Source organism: Serinus canaria, chromosome 13 (assembly GCF_022539315.1).
Source record: "Serinus canaria isolate serCan28SL12 chromosome 13, serCan2020, whole genome shotgun sequence".
Lineage (NCBI taxonomy): Eukaryota > Metazoa > Chordata > Aves > Passeriformes > Fringillidae > Serinus > Serinus canaria.
The window spans coordinates 13,676,054-13,691,349 of record NC_066327.1 but is presented as its reverse complement, the minus strand read 5'-3'; the positions used below and the strand labels follow the sequence as shown (position 1 = coordinate 13,691,349).

Below are 15,296 nucleotides of genomic sequence, written 5' to 3'. Positions count from 1 at the left end.
AGCACAGGCACTGGCTTTGCCTCTCCCTCCTGCCCTCTCAGCACACTGACAGGGGACATCCCCAAGCTGTCTGTAAATCAGAGCCATTCAAAGAAGAGCACGTCTGAATCCCATGCAGTTCAGCAGGAGGTCAAAGTCTTTGCAAACCCAATTCCTACTCCCATCACACAGTTTAAAAAATATTAAAAGGCTACTGGATATTGCAGCACCATCAGGGATCAAAATGTACTGCTGATGGCTCTAACTTAAATCAGTAGTTTAAGTGTGCAAGAAACCACAGAATTAAAGACAGAGTCGCTGAGTCAACGGGAAGCACAGGTCAGCATCCCAGATCTCACACCATGTGTCTGTAACCCCACAGCTGCTGGGCTCAGTGATGCTCCTGCGGGGGGACTGTGGATACAGGGGAAAAATAAAACCCAAGTAAGCCAGCAAAAAACCCTACCTGGCTTGTTTTTTCCTGCCTTGGAGACACACATTTCTCCCAGGCAGAAGCTTTTAGGGATAACACTCCCAAATCACTCGAAGATGCCTGCCCATCCTTCCCTATTGGTTGCCATGGTGAGAGATGACGGAGCCCGAGCTGGGTATAAACGAGGGAGTTCAGGGAAGGGATTTAGCAGAGGCAGGAGGGAGGTGAGTGCTAGCAAGGCACTGCCTGAGGCCACTCTGTCACCAGACCTGTCACCACTAAGGACCTGGCTGGAGGTAAGTGCTGGCTCTGGGAGGGCTCAGCATGGGCATGGGCAGCATTGTGTAAGGAGAGATTAGCAGTCATTAGAATGAGTTTATTCTTGAGTCAATGGAAGGAAAGTTAGTTATTGTTAGAGAGAGGAAAAAGGAAAGAATAAATGAATTGAGCATTCAGCTCAATTGAATGGAGGTGCCGCTCTGAGCACTCTCTAGCCAGGAGAGAGAACCCTGCAGCGAGGCTCAGAGAGCACTTTGGGGATCTAAAGGAGTGATGTGCTCAAGTAATTTGTGGCTGTTGCTAAACAGCCACACAGCTCAGAGAGTATCAAAAAACTACAGGACATTGTGCCATCAGGGATCATCATCTACTACTCACTGGCTCTGGCTCAAATCAGTTTAAATGTTTAAATTTGTTAGGTGGGCAGTGTCTTTTTTCTGTCTTTGTTCTTACTATTCATATATTTGTGTTTCCCTAAAGGCAGTGCTTTTATATTTCACCAACCTACAGATTTCACATTTAAGATGCTGATATTGCAGTGTGAGATGCTGCAGGAACAGAAAGAGTTGATACTTATTAAGCAAGGAAGGTACAGAAAATGCAGTGATAACTAAAACAGTGAACTAACCATTATGGAGCTTTCTAAATGGCATTTAGGTGTAAAATCAAAATATCTGTTGATTGGCAGCTTCACAAGGCAAGCTGGAGCTAGTTTAATCATCACTTTATGCTAATCACACTTGCAGTATCATTTTGATTTTGTGGGAAACAAAAAGCTATAATAGCTTCTGATACAGACAAGCAGTCACAGAGATTTTTTTAAGAAATATAACTGGAGCAAAAAGTATACCCTGTGCTCCAACTGGATGTTTTAGTTATGAAGCAGAGTGATACAGTAGTCTGGGCAACAGCAGGATTTGTCTTTTGTAATTTTAGCATGTAACCTAAGTGAGGCAGGATAGTCTTGAGTCCAATCTAAGGGAGAGTAAGTCAGTGGAAAGAATTCATCGGTGTCAGCATCCTTTGAGCCTTGACACGAATCAGAAACCTGAGCCTCTCCCTGCCTCTGCTTTCAGGGGCACCATGAACATCGAGGTGCACAACATCACTTACACCAGTGCCACCGTGTCCTGGGCCATGAGCAGCCCCTGCCCAGAGAACTACTACCACGTCATGTACCGCCCCAACTGGAACAGCGTCTTCGCCGGCTACCTGCGGCAGAACTTCCACCGCGAGGAGCGCGTGCCGCACCCGCTCAGCTCCCTGGTGCTGCACCGCCTCACGCCCTCCACCATCTACGTCCTCTGCATCACCTGCAAGAACTCCTACCCCTCCAGCAACCACTGCACCACCTTCCACACGCTGGACAAAATCCCCCTGGTTTTCGGCGGCTCCAAGCACGAGCCCACCACGTCCATGTGGATGGTGAGCAGCCTCCTGCTCCTCTGCTTCCTCGCCCTGCTGGCCTACGGCTGCCTGCAGTTCTGGTCTGCACGCTGCCACTGGGCTGCCAGGCTGAAGCACCCCGACAGCAGCCCTGAAGAAGTGGGGGAAGAAAGTGGCTCACCAGAGGAGCCACTGAGTGATGGACTGAGAGAGGAACTCCTGGAAGTGCCCATGACCACTGTGCTGATGAGGAGCTCCAGTTTCGTGAAGGAGAACCCGTATAACTCCCCTCACTGCTTTTTTTCCTATAAAAACAGTGATGACAAAAGGGCCATCCTGCCACAGCATGGCCTTCAATGAAAGCAAAAGGAAACGAAATCTTGCTTAGAGGTTTGGTTTGTCCTGCTCTTCCCCAGCTCTTGCCAAGAGGACTGTCTGTGTGTCCATGGCAGCTGTCTGTCCCAGGGTAGAACATGAGGCATAGACATTGGTCACAGGGAGAAAGATTTTTGTCAAGTGACAAAAATACTCTCATTTGCTGAGGATTTTTAAAAAAGAAACCAAGTCAGCTCTCTGGGAACAGCCAGGCTTGGCAGACTGTAGTGTCATTAGCTCATGTGCATCAGTGCTGTAGGTTCACCTCAGAGTCATCAATCAATGTGCATAAGAAATAAACTCCACTCAAGTAGTTTCCCACTTGAGTGCCCCTCTACTAGCATCACAGCCCAAGCCTTTGTAATATCTGCATAAACAGTCATTGCAGCCCGAGAAAAAAGCTTTTTATCAGTATTAAGTAGTGCACACACAAGTATTTTAGTAATTCCCATTTTGAACAGAAAATGGGATTCCTGAAGTGGTACCTTCCTTGGAGAGCATCACTGCATCAGAGCACCAACTTGCTCACCTGCCTGTGCATTTAGATGGATTTGATTCAGTCTCAGTGCCAACACCAAGCAAGAGCAGTGTTGAAAACCCTTAACACGGGCATTTTATGGAGAAGAATATGGAAAAGCAACAGCAACAGCACATGAATCTGCTTCTTGCATGTCTGTTTGGTTGACACAGCGATGTGACCCTGCTCATTCACGCCCACCACTCTGTAAATGAACCAGTCCTCGCATTTCTTTCTCTTCCTAAATAAATATTTCCAACACCCACCCCTCTGGCTGTTGTGGCTCATTTACTGACCTTGGACCCGTAGAGGTAATAGGGCTGGACGTTGGCTGGCTTGTCCCGCTGGGGCTCCTGCGTGAAGGGGATGGCTGTCCTCACAAACCTGGAGCAGGCATGGGAGATGGGGAGGGAAGTGGTCAGAGCCTGGATAACTTGACACACATAGGGCATGGTCTGGGATGACCTGCAGTGGCAGGCTAGATAGAATTCATCACTTGAGCTACACCCACAGGAAGGCAATATCCTGCCACAATCCGTTGATGGTGTAAAACTTACCAAAACAGAGATTTCTTCTCATTTTTGGCAGGCAAGAAAACAATACCTGAGCAGCTACCAGAGCTCTCCTGCTAGCAAACCAGCTCTCAGCCACTTCAATTACTGTCTAACTGCTGCTTGAGTTTGTTACTAACATTTTCAAGACCAAAGGAAGATGATGGATTTCAAATTCATTTTAAGAGTAACTGTTGTGTTCCACAGGGAGCACAAACCTGGCCACAATGCACGTCAATTTTACAGGGCAGGTTTGACGCTGTGGAAAGAAAAGCAGGGTCTCCAGGTGGCCTTGCTGTCCCTCCTCACCTGTTGGTGGATCCGTTGTAGCAGTAGTTGGGCAGGAAGTCGAAGTTGAGCTCCCAGAAGACGTGCAGGGTGATGCGCCCATAGGGCGCGGACACGTTGTGGTTGGCCTCGCGGAACATGGCATCGAAGCTGTCCAGAGTCATGTGCTTGCACAGCAGCCTGTGGGTCAGGCGATTGATTTCCAAGAGCCACTCCAGCTCCTGCAGCACATAAAGCAGCAGAAAATGCAACAGAAACAGCTGATTTAATTGCCAGGGGAATGGTTTTTTATCCACATGTACGCAGAACTAAAGACATCAATTTAACTCGGCGGCCAAGGCCAATTGCACTTCCACTCAAGGGGGTCCTGGTCCAGTACTTTGTGAACCTGCAGGAAGCAAAATTAATTTGTTCCCCACTGAGCACTGGCTGGCTTTCACCTCAGAATCCTTCAAAGGTGGAAACTGGTAATTTTACACTGCTTGACTCTGATGCTCCTGTATCATATCAAAGACAGAAAATCCTGTACACAAACGAACAATGTCACAGCCACCTTCATCCAACTGGGAGTTAAAGCAAGATTTCCTTCTCCCAGTTTACAGGAGTCTCTTATATGAGCTCTGCAAAGTCTAACTGCTGTTACCTTATGATTTACACCGACACTTAATGGTCTGATAATAATGCAATTAAAGCTGCATGAACAGAAACAGTAAAGACTCAGCAGCATAAAGGAAGATACACGACTGGTTGAAACCTACTGCAGGGGAACTCAAAACAGCAGAGAGTTGATTGTGCATCCCCAGCAGTGTATTAGTCTCCCTGCTCATCCTCAGAGTCACTAGAAGTTCTTACCACGATGGATGTCAGGTCCTCGCTCTCGAAGCGGCTGATGGCCTGGTCCAATGATTTGTACATGGCTGCAGAGATGCGCTGGGTAATGAGCCTGTTCAGGTCGATTGATCTGCCCAGCAACTGGCAAAAGAAAAGATTTGCATGTTATATACTGATGGGGACAAAGTACTTTATTTTTTTACTCCACACACAAATTAAAACCAAACCTCTAAATCTGCTTAAACGTGGAAGTGGTGGCGCAAGTGCCTTGGTTGAGTGTAGATTACTTAAGAAGGAACGAGGGAAATGTAGAGCATAACTCATTTTTGTGTCACAAACAGATTCAACCCTTCTCAGCCCAGAGCTGATCTCAGCTAGGATGCCCTCCACCACCAAAAGGAAAACAGCCCAGGAGTGGTGAGTACTGGAGTCTGCTGCCTGCACTGTACCTGGACGTGCCTCTGCTTGAGCAGCGTTTCGTAGCGGTTGGATGGTGGGTATGGGATGATCACCCCGTAATTCTTGCACTCAGCCCGGAAACGTTTGTCCAGTAAAACACTGAAAAAGGGAAGCACTGTCAGAAAAATAGAAACTACACTATCAGCTTCTCTATGAGTCTTTCTAGAGTTGTTTTAGCCCTTTTATCTTGGCTCTGAATTCCAAGAAATCTCTGCACACTAAATCACAGAGCAGTAGTTGTTATCTGGGGATTGCCCTGCTTGTCTTTTGTGGCTGAAACATTCAAAAAGATAAAAAATGAGCTGAGAGATATCAGTTCCAGGTACTGGATGGTTCCCCTGGTGTGCTCCCTCCTTGAAGATCTGCTGTGGGAACATTTGGCTGGTGATGGTGATTCTCCTCCTTTTCTATGGCCAAACGTGACCTAGAGACAGAACTTGCTGTCACATGGAAGACTTGGTTCACCTTTGGGGCCACAAGAAGATGACTCTCACTAGATTTCATCCATGCCCTTTAAATTGGTAAGGAGGATATGCCACAAAGGTTCTATCTCTGCAAATGGAGAACAAATCCTGCTGCTTTACTAGAGTGAAGACAAGTGCATATTCCTGTTTTGTAGAGATGGGAGGCTTCCAGTCCTCTGCCTGGTACAGAAACAGAAGTCAAGCAAGGACATGCCTGTAATAAGCTCAGTTTGCTTTTCTGCTGCTCTCACAAACTGTACTCTGACTGCTGCTCCGGATGCCAATTATTATTTTTTCACTTTTAACTGTGTCTCCTTAATTAGTTTTCCTCATCTACATCTGTCTGACGTGGACAGCCAGCTCTGGGGACAGGGATGATCTATGTTGTGCCTTCTTGCAGTGGCTGCTCCCTGAGGGAAATCTTTTGGTTAACAGCAATTTGGATGCAGCGATATCATCAGTCACCATCAGCAGTCAGGCTCTCCTACCTGCCAGCCATCGCTTTGTAATAGGCAAAGATCTGATCTGCCAGCTTGTACACAAATTGATCAAAGCACAAATTCACCTGGGGGAGAAAAACAAGACTTGGTGAGGGTGTCACCAGCACAGAACAGCTCCTTCCTAGGCATGCAAGATCAATACAACCCAACACAGATCCTTCATTTAATACATATATTAAAGGTCACACTATCTTAAAACCCCACTGCACTTCTCACAATGCTGAAGGTAAGCAGAAAATTGCAGTTACATTTCTCTCTTTATAGTTTCTGCATGTTCTTACAGGTCCTGGTCCCCCAGCCTCAATCACCCTTCCCTCTCAGGGAATTTCTTGTTTTCCTCTGACGTCTCAAACCCTCTGCTCATCAGACTGTGCCATGTTCTCAGTGTTTGACAGCTTTTGGCTTCCATGGTTCCCTACAGGTACAGCTGAGCTGAAGCCCTTAGTCAGGAGAGTCTGCAGGGTCTCTGGAAATGCTGATCTTCTTGAAAACTTCTCAGTCTGATGAAATATTTCTTTCAGGAGAAAGGTGCCTATAATGAACTGCTGGGTCAAACAGGACAGTGTGACCCCTGTGAGCTTTTTCTATACAATAAAGATGATGAGAACTTACTTCAGCTTCAATTTCATCATACAGGAACTGCTTTTTGAACTTGGTCAAAGCATAGTATGCACTGTCATTGTAGAGGTCCAGGGGGTACAGCACATACCTGAGGGCAAGAACACAGACCAGATCTAAAATTAGCTTTGGAGCTTATCAGCATAAACAGCAGCCAGTGCATGTCATGCCCTGCCTGATATATAAAAAAATGGCTTTTCTCTGACTTCATGCCTACCACTGCCACCCCCTGCAGCCCCTCAAATAGTCCTTCTTTATCCCTGAGTTCTGCAGGAAGCAGCTACAACCAACCTGGAAGTGAGCTAATTATGAGTTGTTCAATCAACATTTGCTTCTTCTCTGCCTTAAAAGAGCTTTCCCCCTCCCCTCAATCCAGAGAATGCTCTGACAATGCCCATACAACCAAGTTTTCCTAACAAGGAAAACATTATGAAGATGATTACACTTCCAGAACAGCAATTCCTCTCATAATTTATCCCACATACAAACAAAAGTTGAGGTGGCTTAGCCTGGGCCCAGCCCCTTTGGTGACACATCTGTTTCTCTGCTGCATGCAGGTGACAGTGCCACCGTGTCCTGCCCACACCCCAACAGTTACCAGCTGCTGTTTATGACACATGAAGAAGTGCCAGTGCCAGGAAGTCGCCCCTGTGTCTGCTAACGAGGTGTTCACACAGCACCATTCATGTGACAGCAGAGCAAGGATCATCTATTTACCTCCCACACCAAAAACACTGCTCATCACCAGCCTCCCCTTCTTCCTGAACAAAATCCCAAACCCCAGCACATGCATGGTCCCAGCAGAGCCCACCAGCTCTTACTCCATCATGGAGGGTTCTTTGGTTTCCAAAATATGGTCTGTGAGGATCCAGGGCATGGACATCTCGATGGGGAACTGGATGCGGCGGCCCATGGTCAGCTCCAAGAAGAACTCTCGGAACCAGAGCTGGGACAGGTCACAGCACTGCTGCAGAGCTTCTGGAATGCACAGAGGATCCATGTTACCCTGGGGATGGCAGTGAGGGCATGACACAGGAGGCAGCTGCTGCAGCCTTGCTTTTGGGCACAGAACATTTTTGTAGGATGTCTCTGGTTTTAAACCCAGACCATGCCCATGCTGTCTGAGCACTTGGTGATGCAAGAAGAGGGAAGGGATCACCCCTTTTGCTCTAGAGGGCCACCAGTGGAGAACACTGGAATGGCTCAGTTATTCTGCAAAACTTCTTCTGTACCAGTGGCTCAGTTTGTCTGGGACAGAAGGAAAGCCCAGTCCTGGAAAATGAACTCCCACCTGCAGCTGTTTGCTCTTGCTGACACCCCTGTTCACATGACTACTACACAGAAGCATGCCCAAACCAGGCAGAAGAAGGACATTTGGGAAAAATCAAGGAAAATCTTCTGCATAGGTCAATGAGGTGCAAAGCTGATTTGCTTTTGCCTTTCTGAGCATGCAAGGGCTGGGTTCAAGCCTCCCCCTGCCATAATCTCACCGCTGATGTTGAGAAGGTGGGTGAAGAAGAAGGACTGCTTGTGGAACTCCTCAATGGCCAAGACTATTGGTCCATCCAAGCTGCTTCTCAGAGTCTTCTTCGAGCCACTCTTGTCTGCTATGAGGGACTCCAGCATGGTCCTCACCATGTAAAGCTTTGGAAAAAAGGTGATATGCAGTTACCACTCTCCAAACACCATCACACATGGCCTTGGTGTTCTGGGAACAAAAAAGTAACACTTTTCCAAGGTGGTGACCACCCTCTGCACACATATGCCAATATCCTTCAGAGTTAAAGATAATTAATCTGCTTTAAGAAGAGGTTTTGGGAATTACACAACAAATTAGGCACCAAAGCAACATTTAACACACAACAGCATGAAGACTTTGTGGACAGAGCACAGAAACAGCTGCTAACCCACAGGGTGGGAGACTCCTACATGGCTCTAAGACCATTAATTCCCCACCCAGGAGACAGACATTCACATACCTGTGTGCTTGATGGTCCTACTGCTCGTCGTGGGACTTTAATATCAAATCCACCTTTGGGATCCTTCTCACCTCTCAGGCAAGGATCATTTGGAGGCTCTCGACCTCCCTCCCAGTCACAGATCGTCTTCCGAATCGCCTGAAGGACACTGGAGTGGGGGCAGAGGGAGAGCAGTGCTTAAGCTTGATTTTACTTCAAGATGAAAATACCTATGGCTGTGCACATATGAGAGGAAAGGAACCTGAGGTGGGATCATACACAGCTGCTATTGCTGGGATGATGCCCAAAAGTTACCTCTGGAGGAGCTGCTGGCCAAGCTGTTGGCTGCTGTACTGGAGCATACACAGGGCCACGTGCTTGTGTATTACAAAGTGTAACAACACTAATAAATATATGGGGTGTGCCCTGCACTCAGGGACAGACTGACCTGATCAGAACATTCTTCTTCTTCCTGACAGCCTGTCGGAGAGGCTCCCTCAGGGTCACCTGGGCGAAGTCCTGCAGCGCTGCGTAGATGGTGTTGCGGATGGCCTGGTTGAAGACACTCTCCATCCGCCCCATCAGCACCTGCAGGCCTTTGATCATGGCAATCACCTGAAGGAAAAGTTAAACCCAGATGTAAATGCTGTTTTTCTATTGTGTGAAGAGGGCTATAAATCCAGCACAGAGAGAATTTGGGACTGAATTAATTCTACTCAGCTAACATAGGCTCGGTGATCAGGCAGCTAATTTTTGGGTGTTAGCTGCTTTACAGGTCACAAGAAACTGAGGAAAGCATTTATATCATCAGCTCCTTGCAAATGGCCCCTGTCCCTTGCTTCTACTTCTGATCTCTTGGTATCTTTAATGCCACACAATCCCAGGAAACTGCACATGCTCCACGTGTGAGTGCAGCTTGCACAGAGCTGCATCTGCACAGGGCACAGCCTGCCCTGCCAACAGCACAGTGGAGGAAGCCATAAGGCAACACCCAAACCACCCTGGACTGTGTAAGGCAGGAAGAAGGTCAGGGTCTCCCAGAGCCTGGCTCAGAGGACTGTTCCCACTGTTTACAGACAGCCAGGCTGAGAGTTGATGGGTCCTGGCGACTGGCTGAGCATGTCTTGTGTTTGCACAGCTCCTGGATGCAGCTGCTGCTCTTGCTCCAGACCATACAGCTCTGCAAGCCCCCTGTTCTGGCTTTGTGCGACAACATTTTGGGAGCAGGAGGCTATAGGGGTGATTCCTGGATGCAGCTTCTCACGTTCCCCCCCCGTCCAATAAAACCAACATCAGCTGGTTCCATGACAGACCCAGTTCTGGCCAGGGGCAATTTAAAGGCCAGATTAGGGAAGATGGGAATCCTTAATCCCTTAACATGGGTCACAAGGATGAGGAACTGGCAGAGTATGGTGAGAACACCCTTCCATTCTCTTTCCCTGGCCTGAGGAACATGGACAGGAAACCAGCCTGGGCTGGCTCTGAGTCTTGTGCAAGTGGCACCTACTTCCACAAAGGCAAACTTCTCCTCACTGGTGTAGTTGTACCGGGTGGCTCTCTCATACTCTTCGGCTGTTCCTGGGCAATCCTTGTTACAGAATTTATCTGTGGGATGAACCAGCTTCCAAGAGTACTAGAAGATGGAAAGAGACCATGTCAACATTGCAATGAGGAAGAAGATAGGCTAGAAAGACTGAATTAGTCCATATGCCAAAAAACCATTCTCTAACTTTGACATTCTTGGCTTTATTATCACTTAGTTTATTGGTCTTCTTTATCTGGGAGGCTGCCAGTCATACCAGGCATTTGACATCCACGGGCTTGTGTTAAGATGTGGTCAAAACTTTGCAAATTAAGAATTTCCATCATCGTTTGAATTATAGTTTTAGTTGCTGTCAGACTCATCCCAAACTGCTTTCAGTGATGCAGGGACGCACTCACCACTTCCATGACGTGGGCACTCCACTTGGACAGCAGCTGCAGCCCCCTTAAAGCCAGGTCAAAGAGCTCCCTGTACTCCTCATCCGACTTCTGGCTGTCCAGGCCTGAGCCAGTGACCACCTGGAAGAAATCACATCAGGCTACAATCAGCAACTTGCTGCAGGGGCTTCACTCAGTCAACAGATTTCTTTCCCAAATCCCACCTGAAATGAGTTCCTGACCTTATGACCAAGCTAGAATTGAGTAAAGCACATAATATCCCTCAGGAAAAAGGACCTTGGCAAGGCTCTTTTTACACGGCCAGTCAAATTATTCCCTCCAAAAAAAAATGAGTCTGACCTGTCATCTCTGAGCAAATAACTGACTGTTTTTATTCCACTTTCTTATTCCTTTTCAATGGTCTAATACTACTGAAATCCTTGAGAATCCTTTAGTGATTAAAGTTCAAAGAAGCTCTTACAAATGCCAAAAAAGAAGCGCCTGAGAATGCTACGATTTGTTAAACTGACACTGATGAACGAGGATCACACGTGCAAAAACCAGTCCCAATGGCATCAGAGAGGGCACTGGCATTCAGTAATGAGAAGAACAGAGATGCCTTCATGAACTTTCCTCAAAGCCCTGACTGATAGGCCTGTGTAATTGAAAAACCCTGTTTACAAGTCATTGGTGTTCTGACTTTTGCCTGATTATAAACATTTAGTTGCCAGGTTTTTTTCTGCTTATTTTAATGAAGCTGTGGTCAAGGAGCAGAAGCTGTTGCTGTAGATCTCCTGGTGCACATGATTTTGTACCTGCAGGAGCCTTTCATAAATCACATTTTTATTGCTGCATCAAGAGGGGCTTGTTCCAGCCATGTCCTTCACCCCTCCTCGCTGTACATCTGTGACAGAACATGGTCCTGCCATATTGCTCTGTCCCAGGCTTGTCCACTAATGGATTCTTTGCTTCTTCTTGCCAAGGTCAAGATTAAATGTGTGAGAGGGTATTTCTGTTAGGACTCAGATGTTTGTTGGTTCTTATCTCTGTTACAGTCTCACAAACCCTGAGTTCTACAACACTTCACTCTAACAAGCTAAAAATGGAGACACATCTCTCTCTTGACAAGGCCCTTTAAGGATAAACTGTCCAATTATGAAATGACACCTTAATTATTTTTACTTTTAACCCAATAGCCAACCACACCAGCCATGCCCTCAATGTAGACTTTTCTATCCAATTACACAAAACCACCCAAACCCATGTAGAAGAAGGTGAAGAAGGCAAAGGAGAAGGTAAAGGAGAAGAAGGTGAAGGACCAGCCTCTGCCCTAAAACCTCCATCTTGTTTTATATATTACTATATTCTAAATCCTTCAACTCTAAGTTTTCCACCACGTGATATTACACACTTCCATCCAAACTCCATACCCACAATCCCAGTTGATTTTGGAAGCCTTCTCCATGGCCTCAGGCCAAATGCAGTGTTCCCCTGGGGGTCAGTGCCTGTCAGCACAGAAAGCCTGGAATGCTCCCCAGCCAGGGTTCCAGCAGTGCCCCTCAGCCCTGGCTGCAGGCTGCAGCTGCAGCTGCACCCACCTCGCTGTTGCTGTAGCGCGCGAGCTCCGAGATGAAGCGGATGTGGTCGTCCCGGATCTGCACCATCTGCTCACAGATGTTGTACTGGGGGCTGATGCTGCTCTGAGTGCACGTCCACCTGGGCAAAAGAGCAACGGTGTCAAGGACAGGGCACAGCTTCCACTGAGACAGCCCAGGGACAGCTGCTCTCTGCGCTTCAACGTGCTCCAGGCATGCCACCCTCATGGCAAATGTCAGCCTGTGTCGTCTCTCTGGTGTGTGGGGCTGTCCAGAGGTGGTCTCACACAGCAGGATGGGGACACTGGCCTGCCCTCTCAGCCTGAATGTGTCTGCTCCATCCACCCTGAAGGTTGCTCTCCATGTGGGCTCACCTACCCCAAGGGCAGAGATGGCAATTTCCCAGGCCACCATGGGACAAGCTTTCAGGGAAGGATGGGCTTCAAAAACCTGCACTGTTTGCATCCTTCCAGCTAAACCTAAGAGTAACCATCCCCTAAAGGTCCTCCCTCCAGGTCTGGGTTGTGCTGTCTTCTCCTGCAAAGAAAAACTACAAAGAGCTACCCCTCCCATTGTTTTTGGTTCTGGCTCATGCTACCAGCTCAGTGAACAACCCTCAGAACAAATGATGAGCAGAATGAGATTTTCATTTGAATTCACCCATATGTACCATGTGTGTAATGTCATCCTAAAAAAAAGGCAGCCAAAGGCACAGTTGTATGAAGGAATGGGACAAACCTGGTGTATTTAATTTAATATCTCCTTTCTCCTGTAAAAGCCCCACATACAAAACCAGAATGGCTCCACCAAAATGTTTTGTGCAACCAATTGTCTACCAGTGAGATTCTCATGTCTTCCTCTGTCATCCAGTGTAGAAGTTCAGATTGTACTTTTTTCCCCTCTAAATGATTGTCCACCTTATGATAGTCCTGTTCCCCAATTTAGACTGCCCATACAAAAGGAAGGTGAGAAACCTATCCCTGATAGGGACATACAAATATCCCTACACTTAACTGCACTTGTTGCCAGTATTTGTGGCGGTAGAAGGTCCTGGAAATGCTGGGCCACATCATCCCTTGTGAAATCCATCCTCCCCCAGTCCCCAGTTTGGCTCTTACCCGTTTCCACGTGCTGCCCACTGGACAATGGGCAGGGTAGCAGGAGTGGCCAGGGCTGCCCCAGCCCTCCCTGCCACACACAACCTACTCCACAGTGCAGAAACAAAGCGCCATGCGGGAAAAACACCAATTAATTCCACTTGCACGGAGACAAGGGGGGAGAGAAAGTGACAAAAACAGTATTAGTAAGAAATGGGGATTACATGGAAGCACCTTGGCAGAGTTAGAGCTGGGAGTCCCATGCAGTTTGCTGGGAAGGCAAGTGAGTGAGGAAGAAACATTGGTTAGTACGGCACGGCACACAGACCTGGTGAGACAGATTTCAAAGACAGACATTAAAATTGTGCACAGGTAAAACAGCCCATGAGCTACCTCGGTTTTGAGATGAGAAAATGAGGAATGCTGCTGACACATGTTTCGTTGAAATGTGCTTTCTGAATGATTTGGGATTAAAAGGAGCAAATCTTCAGAAAAAAAATTTCTCTTTTTTAAAAAAGAGTCTTCAAAAGTATTCTTTAAATTCACATTATGAAGAATCTTTTTTTTCCTCTTCTTTTTCTCCTCAATTTTAATTGAAAAAATTTGCTCAGGAGTTTTGCCATGCTGTTTTCAAACCTCTCCTGAACAATTAGTGGGCACTTTTCAACCAGTTTTTGGGAGGGCAGGGGAGGAGGGCGGGGGAGGAGGGCTGCTCCTGGCAGGCAGAGAAGCCAGACCCTCCGGGGTGGAAGGAGACAAGCAAACAGAAGCCATGACACTGCAGGTTAGTTCCTGTCCTGCTGAAGAGACAGCCCAGCCTGGCTGCTCCTGAGAGACACCAGAGAAACCAGATTTCCACCCAAGACAGTCCCACAGGTGGAAGGCCACTGCCTGCTGAAGGCCTGGCTGCCACCCACCACTGCAGCCAGGCACAGCTCAGACAGGCTGTGCTCACAAGGGGTTGCAAACCTATTCCAAGGACATCCAAACCTAACAACGATTCTCCTGGCAATCACTGAGCGTGATGCAAAGCTACAAACACAAGTGGGGCCTCTCAAGTGCCTGCTGTGACTGAAACTACATCTGTGGATTCATCTGATGGAGCAGCAAACTGCCCATGAGCCCGGGCCGCTCCCGAGCTCTCCACTCCTGCTCTTCTCCCACAATATTCAGAATCATAGAATCATTAACGTTGGAAAAGAATCACCAAGATCATCAAGTCCAACCTTTGACTGATCACCACCCTGTCAACTAACCCAGAGCACTGAGTGCCACATCCAGTTGTTAGTGCCACATTTGGTCTTTTCCAGTTCATTAATTTCCAGAGCGTCTGAGCCTCTGATTCAATCCTTATGGCTGCCATCCTTCTTCACGAGCCCTGCCTGAGCTAGAGGAGACACCTGGCTACTGCAGAGATCCACTGCTGTGTTCATGCTCTGGAGGATTTTGTCCTTGGGGTGCAAACTGTGGATTAAAATCTCTCCAGAGCAGGGACACCGCTCACACTCACACAGCTCGCACGCACTCGCCGCTGCCCCGGCCCATGCACCAGCCACCCTTCCTTCCTCCTGCCTCCCTGCCAGCCCCTCCCAGCCCTGCCTGCTCCCAGGGATGGTTACACAGAGCCTGGGAGCTGGCTGCACCCCCAGGGCCATCTGAGGACATCTCCCCATGCAGGGACAGGGAGGTAGACGCGGGCACACAGAGCTGGCACACCAGACTCACACCTCACAGGGACACACACACGGGCACAGGCCTGGCACACCTGCAGGGCTGCAGCCCCCATGGCCCTCAGGACACACACAGAAGCCAAGAGACATTATGGCAGGCACTCACTTGGATTTGTTCTCCTCATAGTGAGCACTGGTCTTAATGTATCTGGCCAGTTCTATCTGCATATCGCCGAATAAAGGAACCACCTGCAGCTGCTGGAAAAGAAAACAAAAGATGGTTGAAACATGGCAGAGAGAGAGAAAGAGAGAGAGAGAGAGAGAGATAGAGCCTGGCCCCAGCACAACACAAGGGACTCTAAAAAGGCATGCTGCA

The 15,296-nt window shown here is 47.9% G+C and overlaps 2 protein-coding genes across 5 annotated transcripts in view; one reads left to right on the top strand and one right to left on the bottom strand.

Annotated features, from left to right (window-relative positions):
- The window catches only part of CYFIP2 (cytoplasmic FMR1 interacting protein 2), a 49,592-nt gene that overhangs the window by 18,494 nt on the left and 15,802 nt on the right, over positions 1–15,296 (bottom strand). For 3 of the 4 annotated variants that reach the window (XM_030229097.2, XM_018915524.3, XM_009091492.4), the window contains exons 10-23: positions 15,087–15,178; positions 12,157–12,274; positions 10,580–10,699; positions 10,146–10,271; positions 9,087–9,253; positions 8,660–8,807; positions 8,171–8,324; positions 7,502–7,658; positions 6,675–6,771; positions 6,051–6,127; positions 5,089–5,197; positions 4,661–4,780; positions 3,830–4,029; positions 3,266–3,353 (exon numbers count right to left, since the gene is read on the bottom strand). In XM_030229097.2, the coding sequence (XP_030084957.1) occupies positions 3,266–3,353; positions 3,830–4,029; positions 4,661–4,780; positions 5,089–5,197; positions 6,051–6,127; positions 6,675–6,771; positions 7,502–7,658; positions 8,171–8,324; positions 8,660–8,807; positions 9,087–9,253; positions 10,146–10,271; positions 10,580–10,699; positions 12,157–12,274; positions 15,087–15,178 (1,773 nt within the window). The remainder of the gene's footprint in view (positions 1–3,265; positions 3,354–3,829; positions 4,030–4,660; positions 4,781–5,088; positions 5,198–6,050; positions 6,128–6,674; positions 6,772–7,501; positions 7,659–8,170; positions 8,325–8,659; positions 8,808–9,086; positions 9,254–10,145; positions 10,272–10,579; positions 10,700–12,156; positions 12,275–15,086; positions 15,179–15,296) is intronic. The other variant, XM_030229098.2, reaches the window with a different exon arrangement.
- FNDC9 (fibronectin type III domain containing 9) lies at positions 586–2,437 on the top strand. The gene is made up of 2 exons (XM_009091490.4): positions 586–708; positions 1,768–2,437. The coding sequence occupies exon 2, from the start codon at positions 1,775–1,777 to the stop codon at positions 2,435–2,437; it is 663 nt and encodes a 220-aa protein (XP_009089738.1). The 5' UTR covers positions 586–708; positions 1,768–1,774.

Coding starts and splice junctions, on each gene's coding strand:
- FNDC9 (XM_009091490.4), top strand. CDS start 1,775: ATGAACATCGAGGTGCACAACATCACTTACACCAGTGCCACCGTGTCC.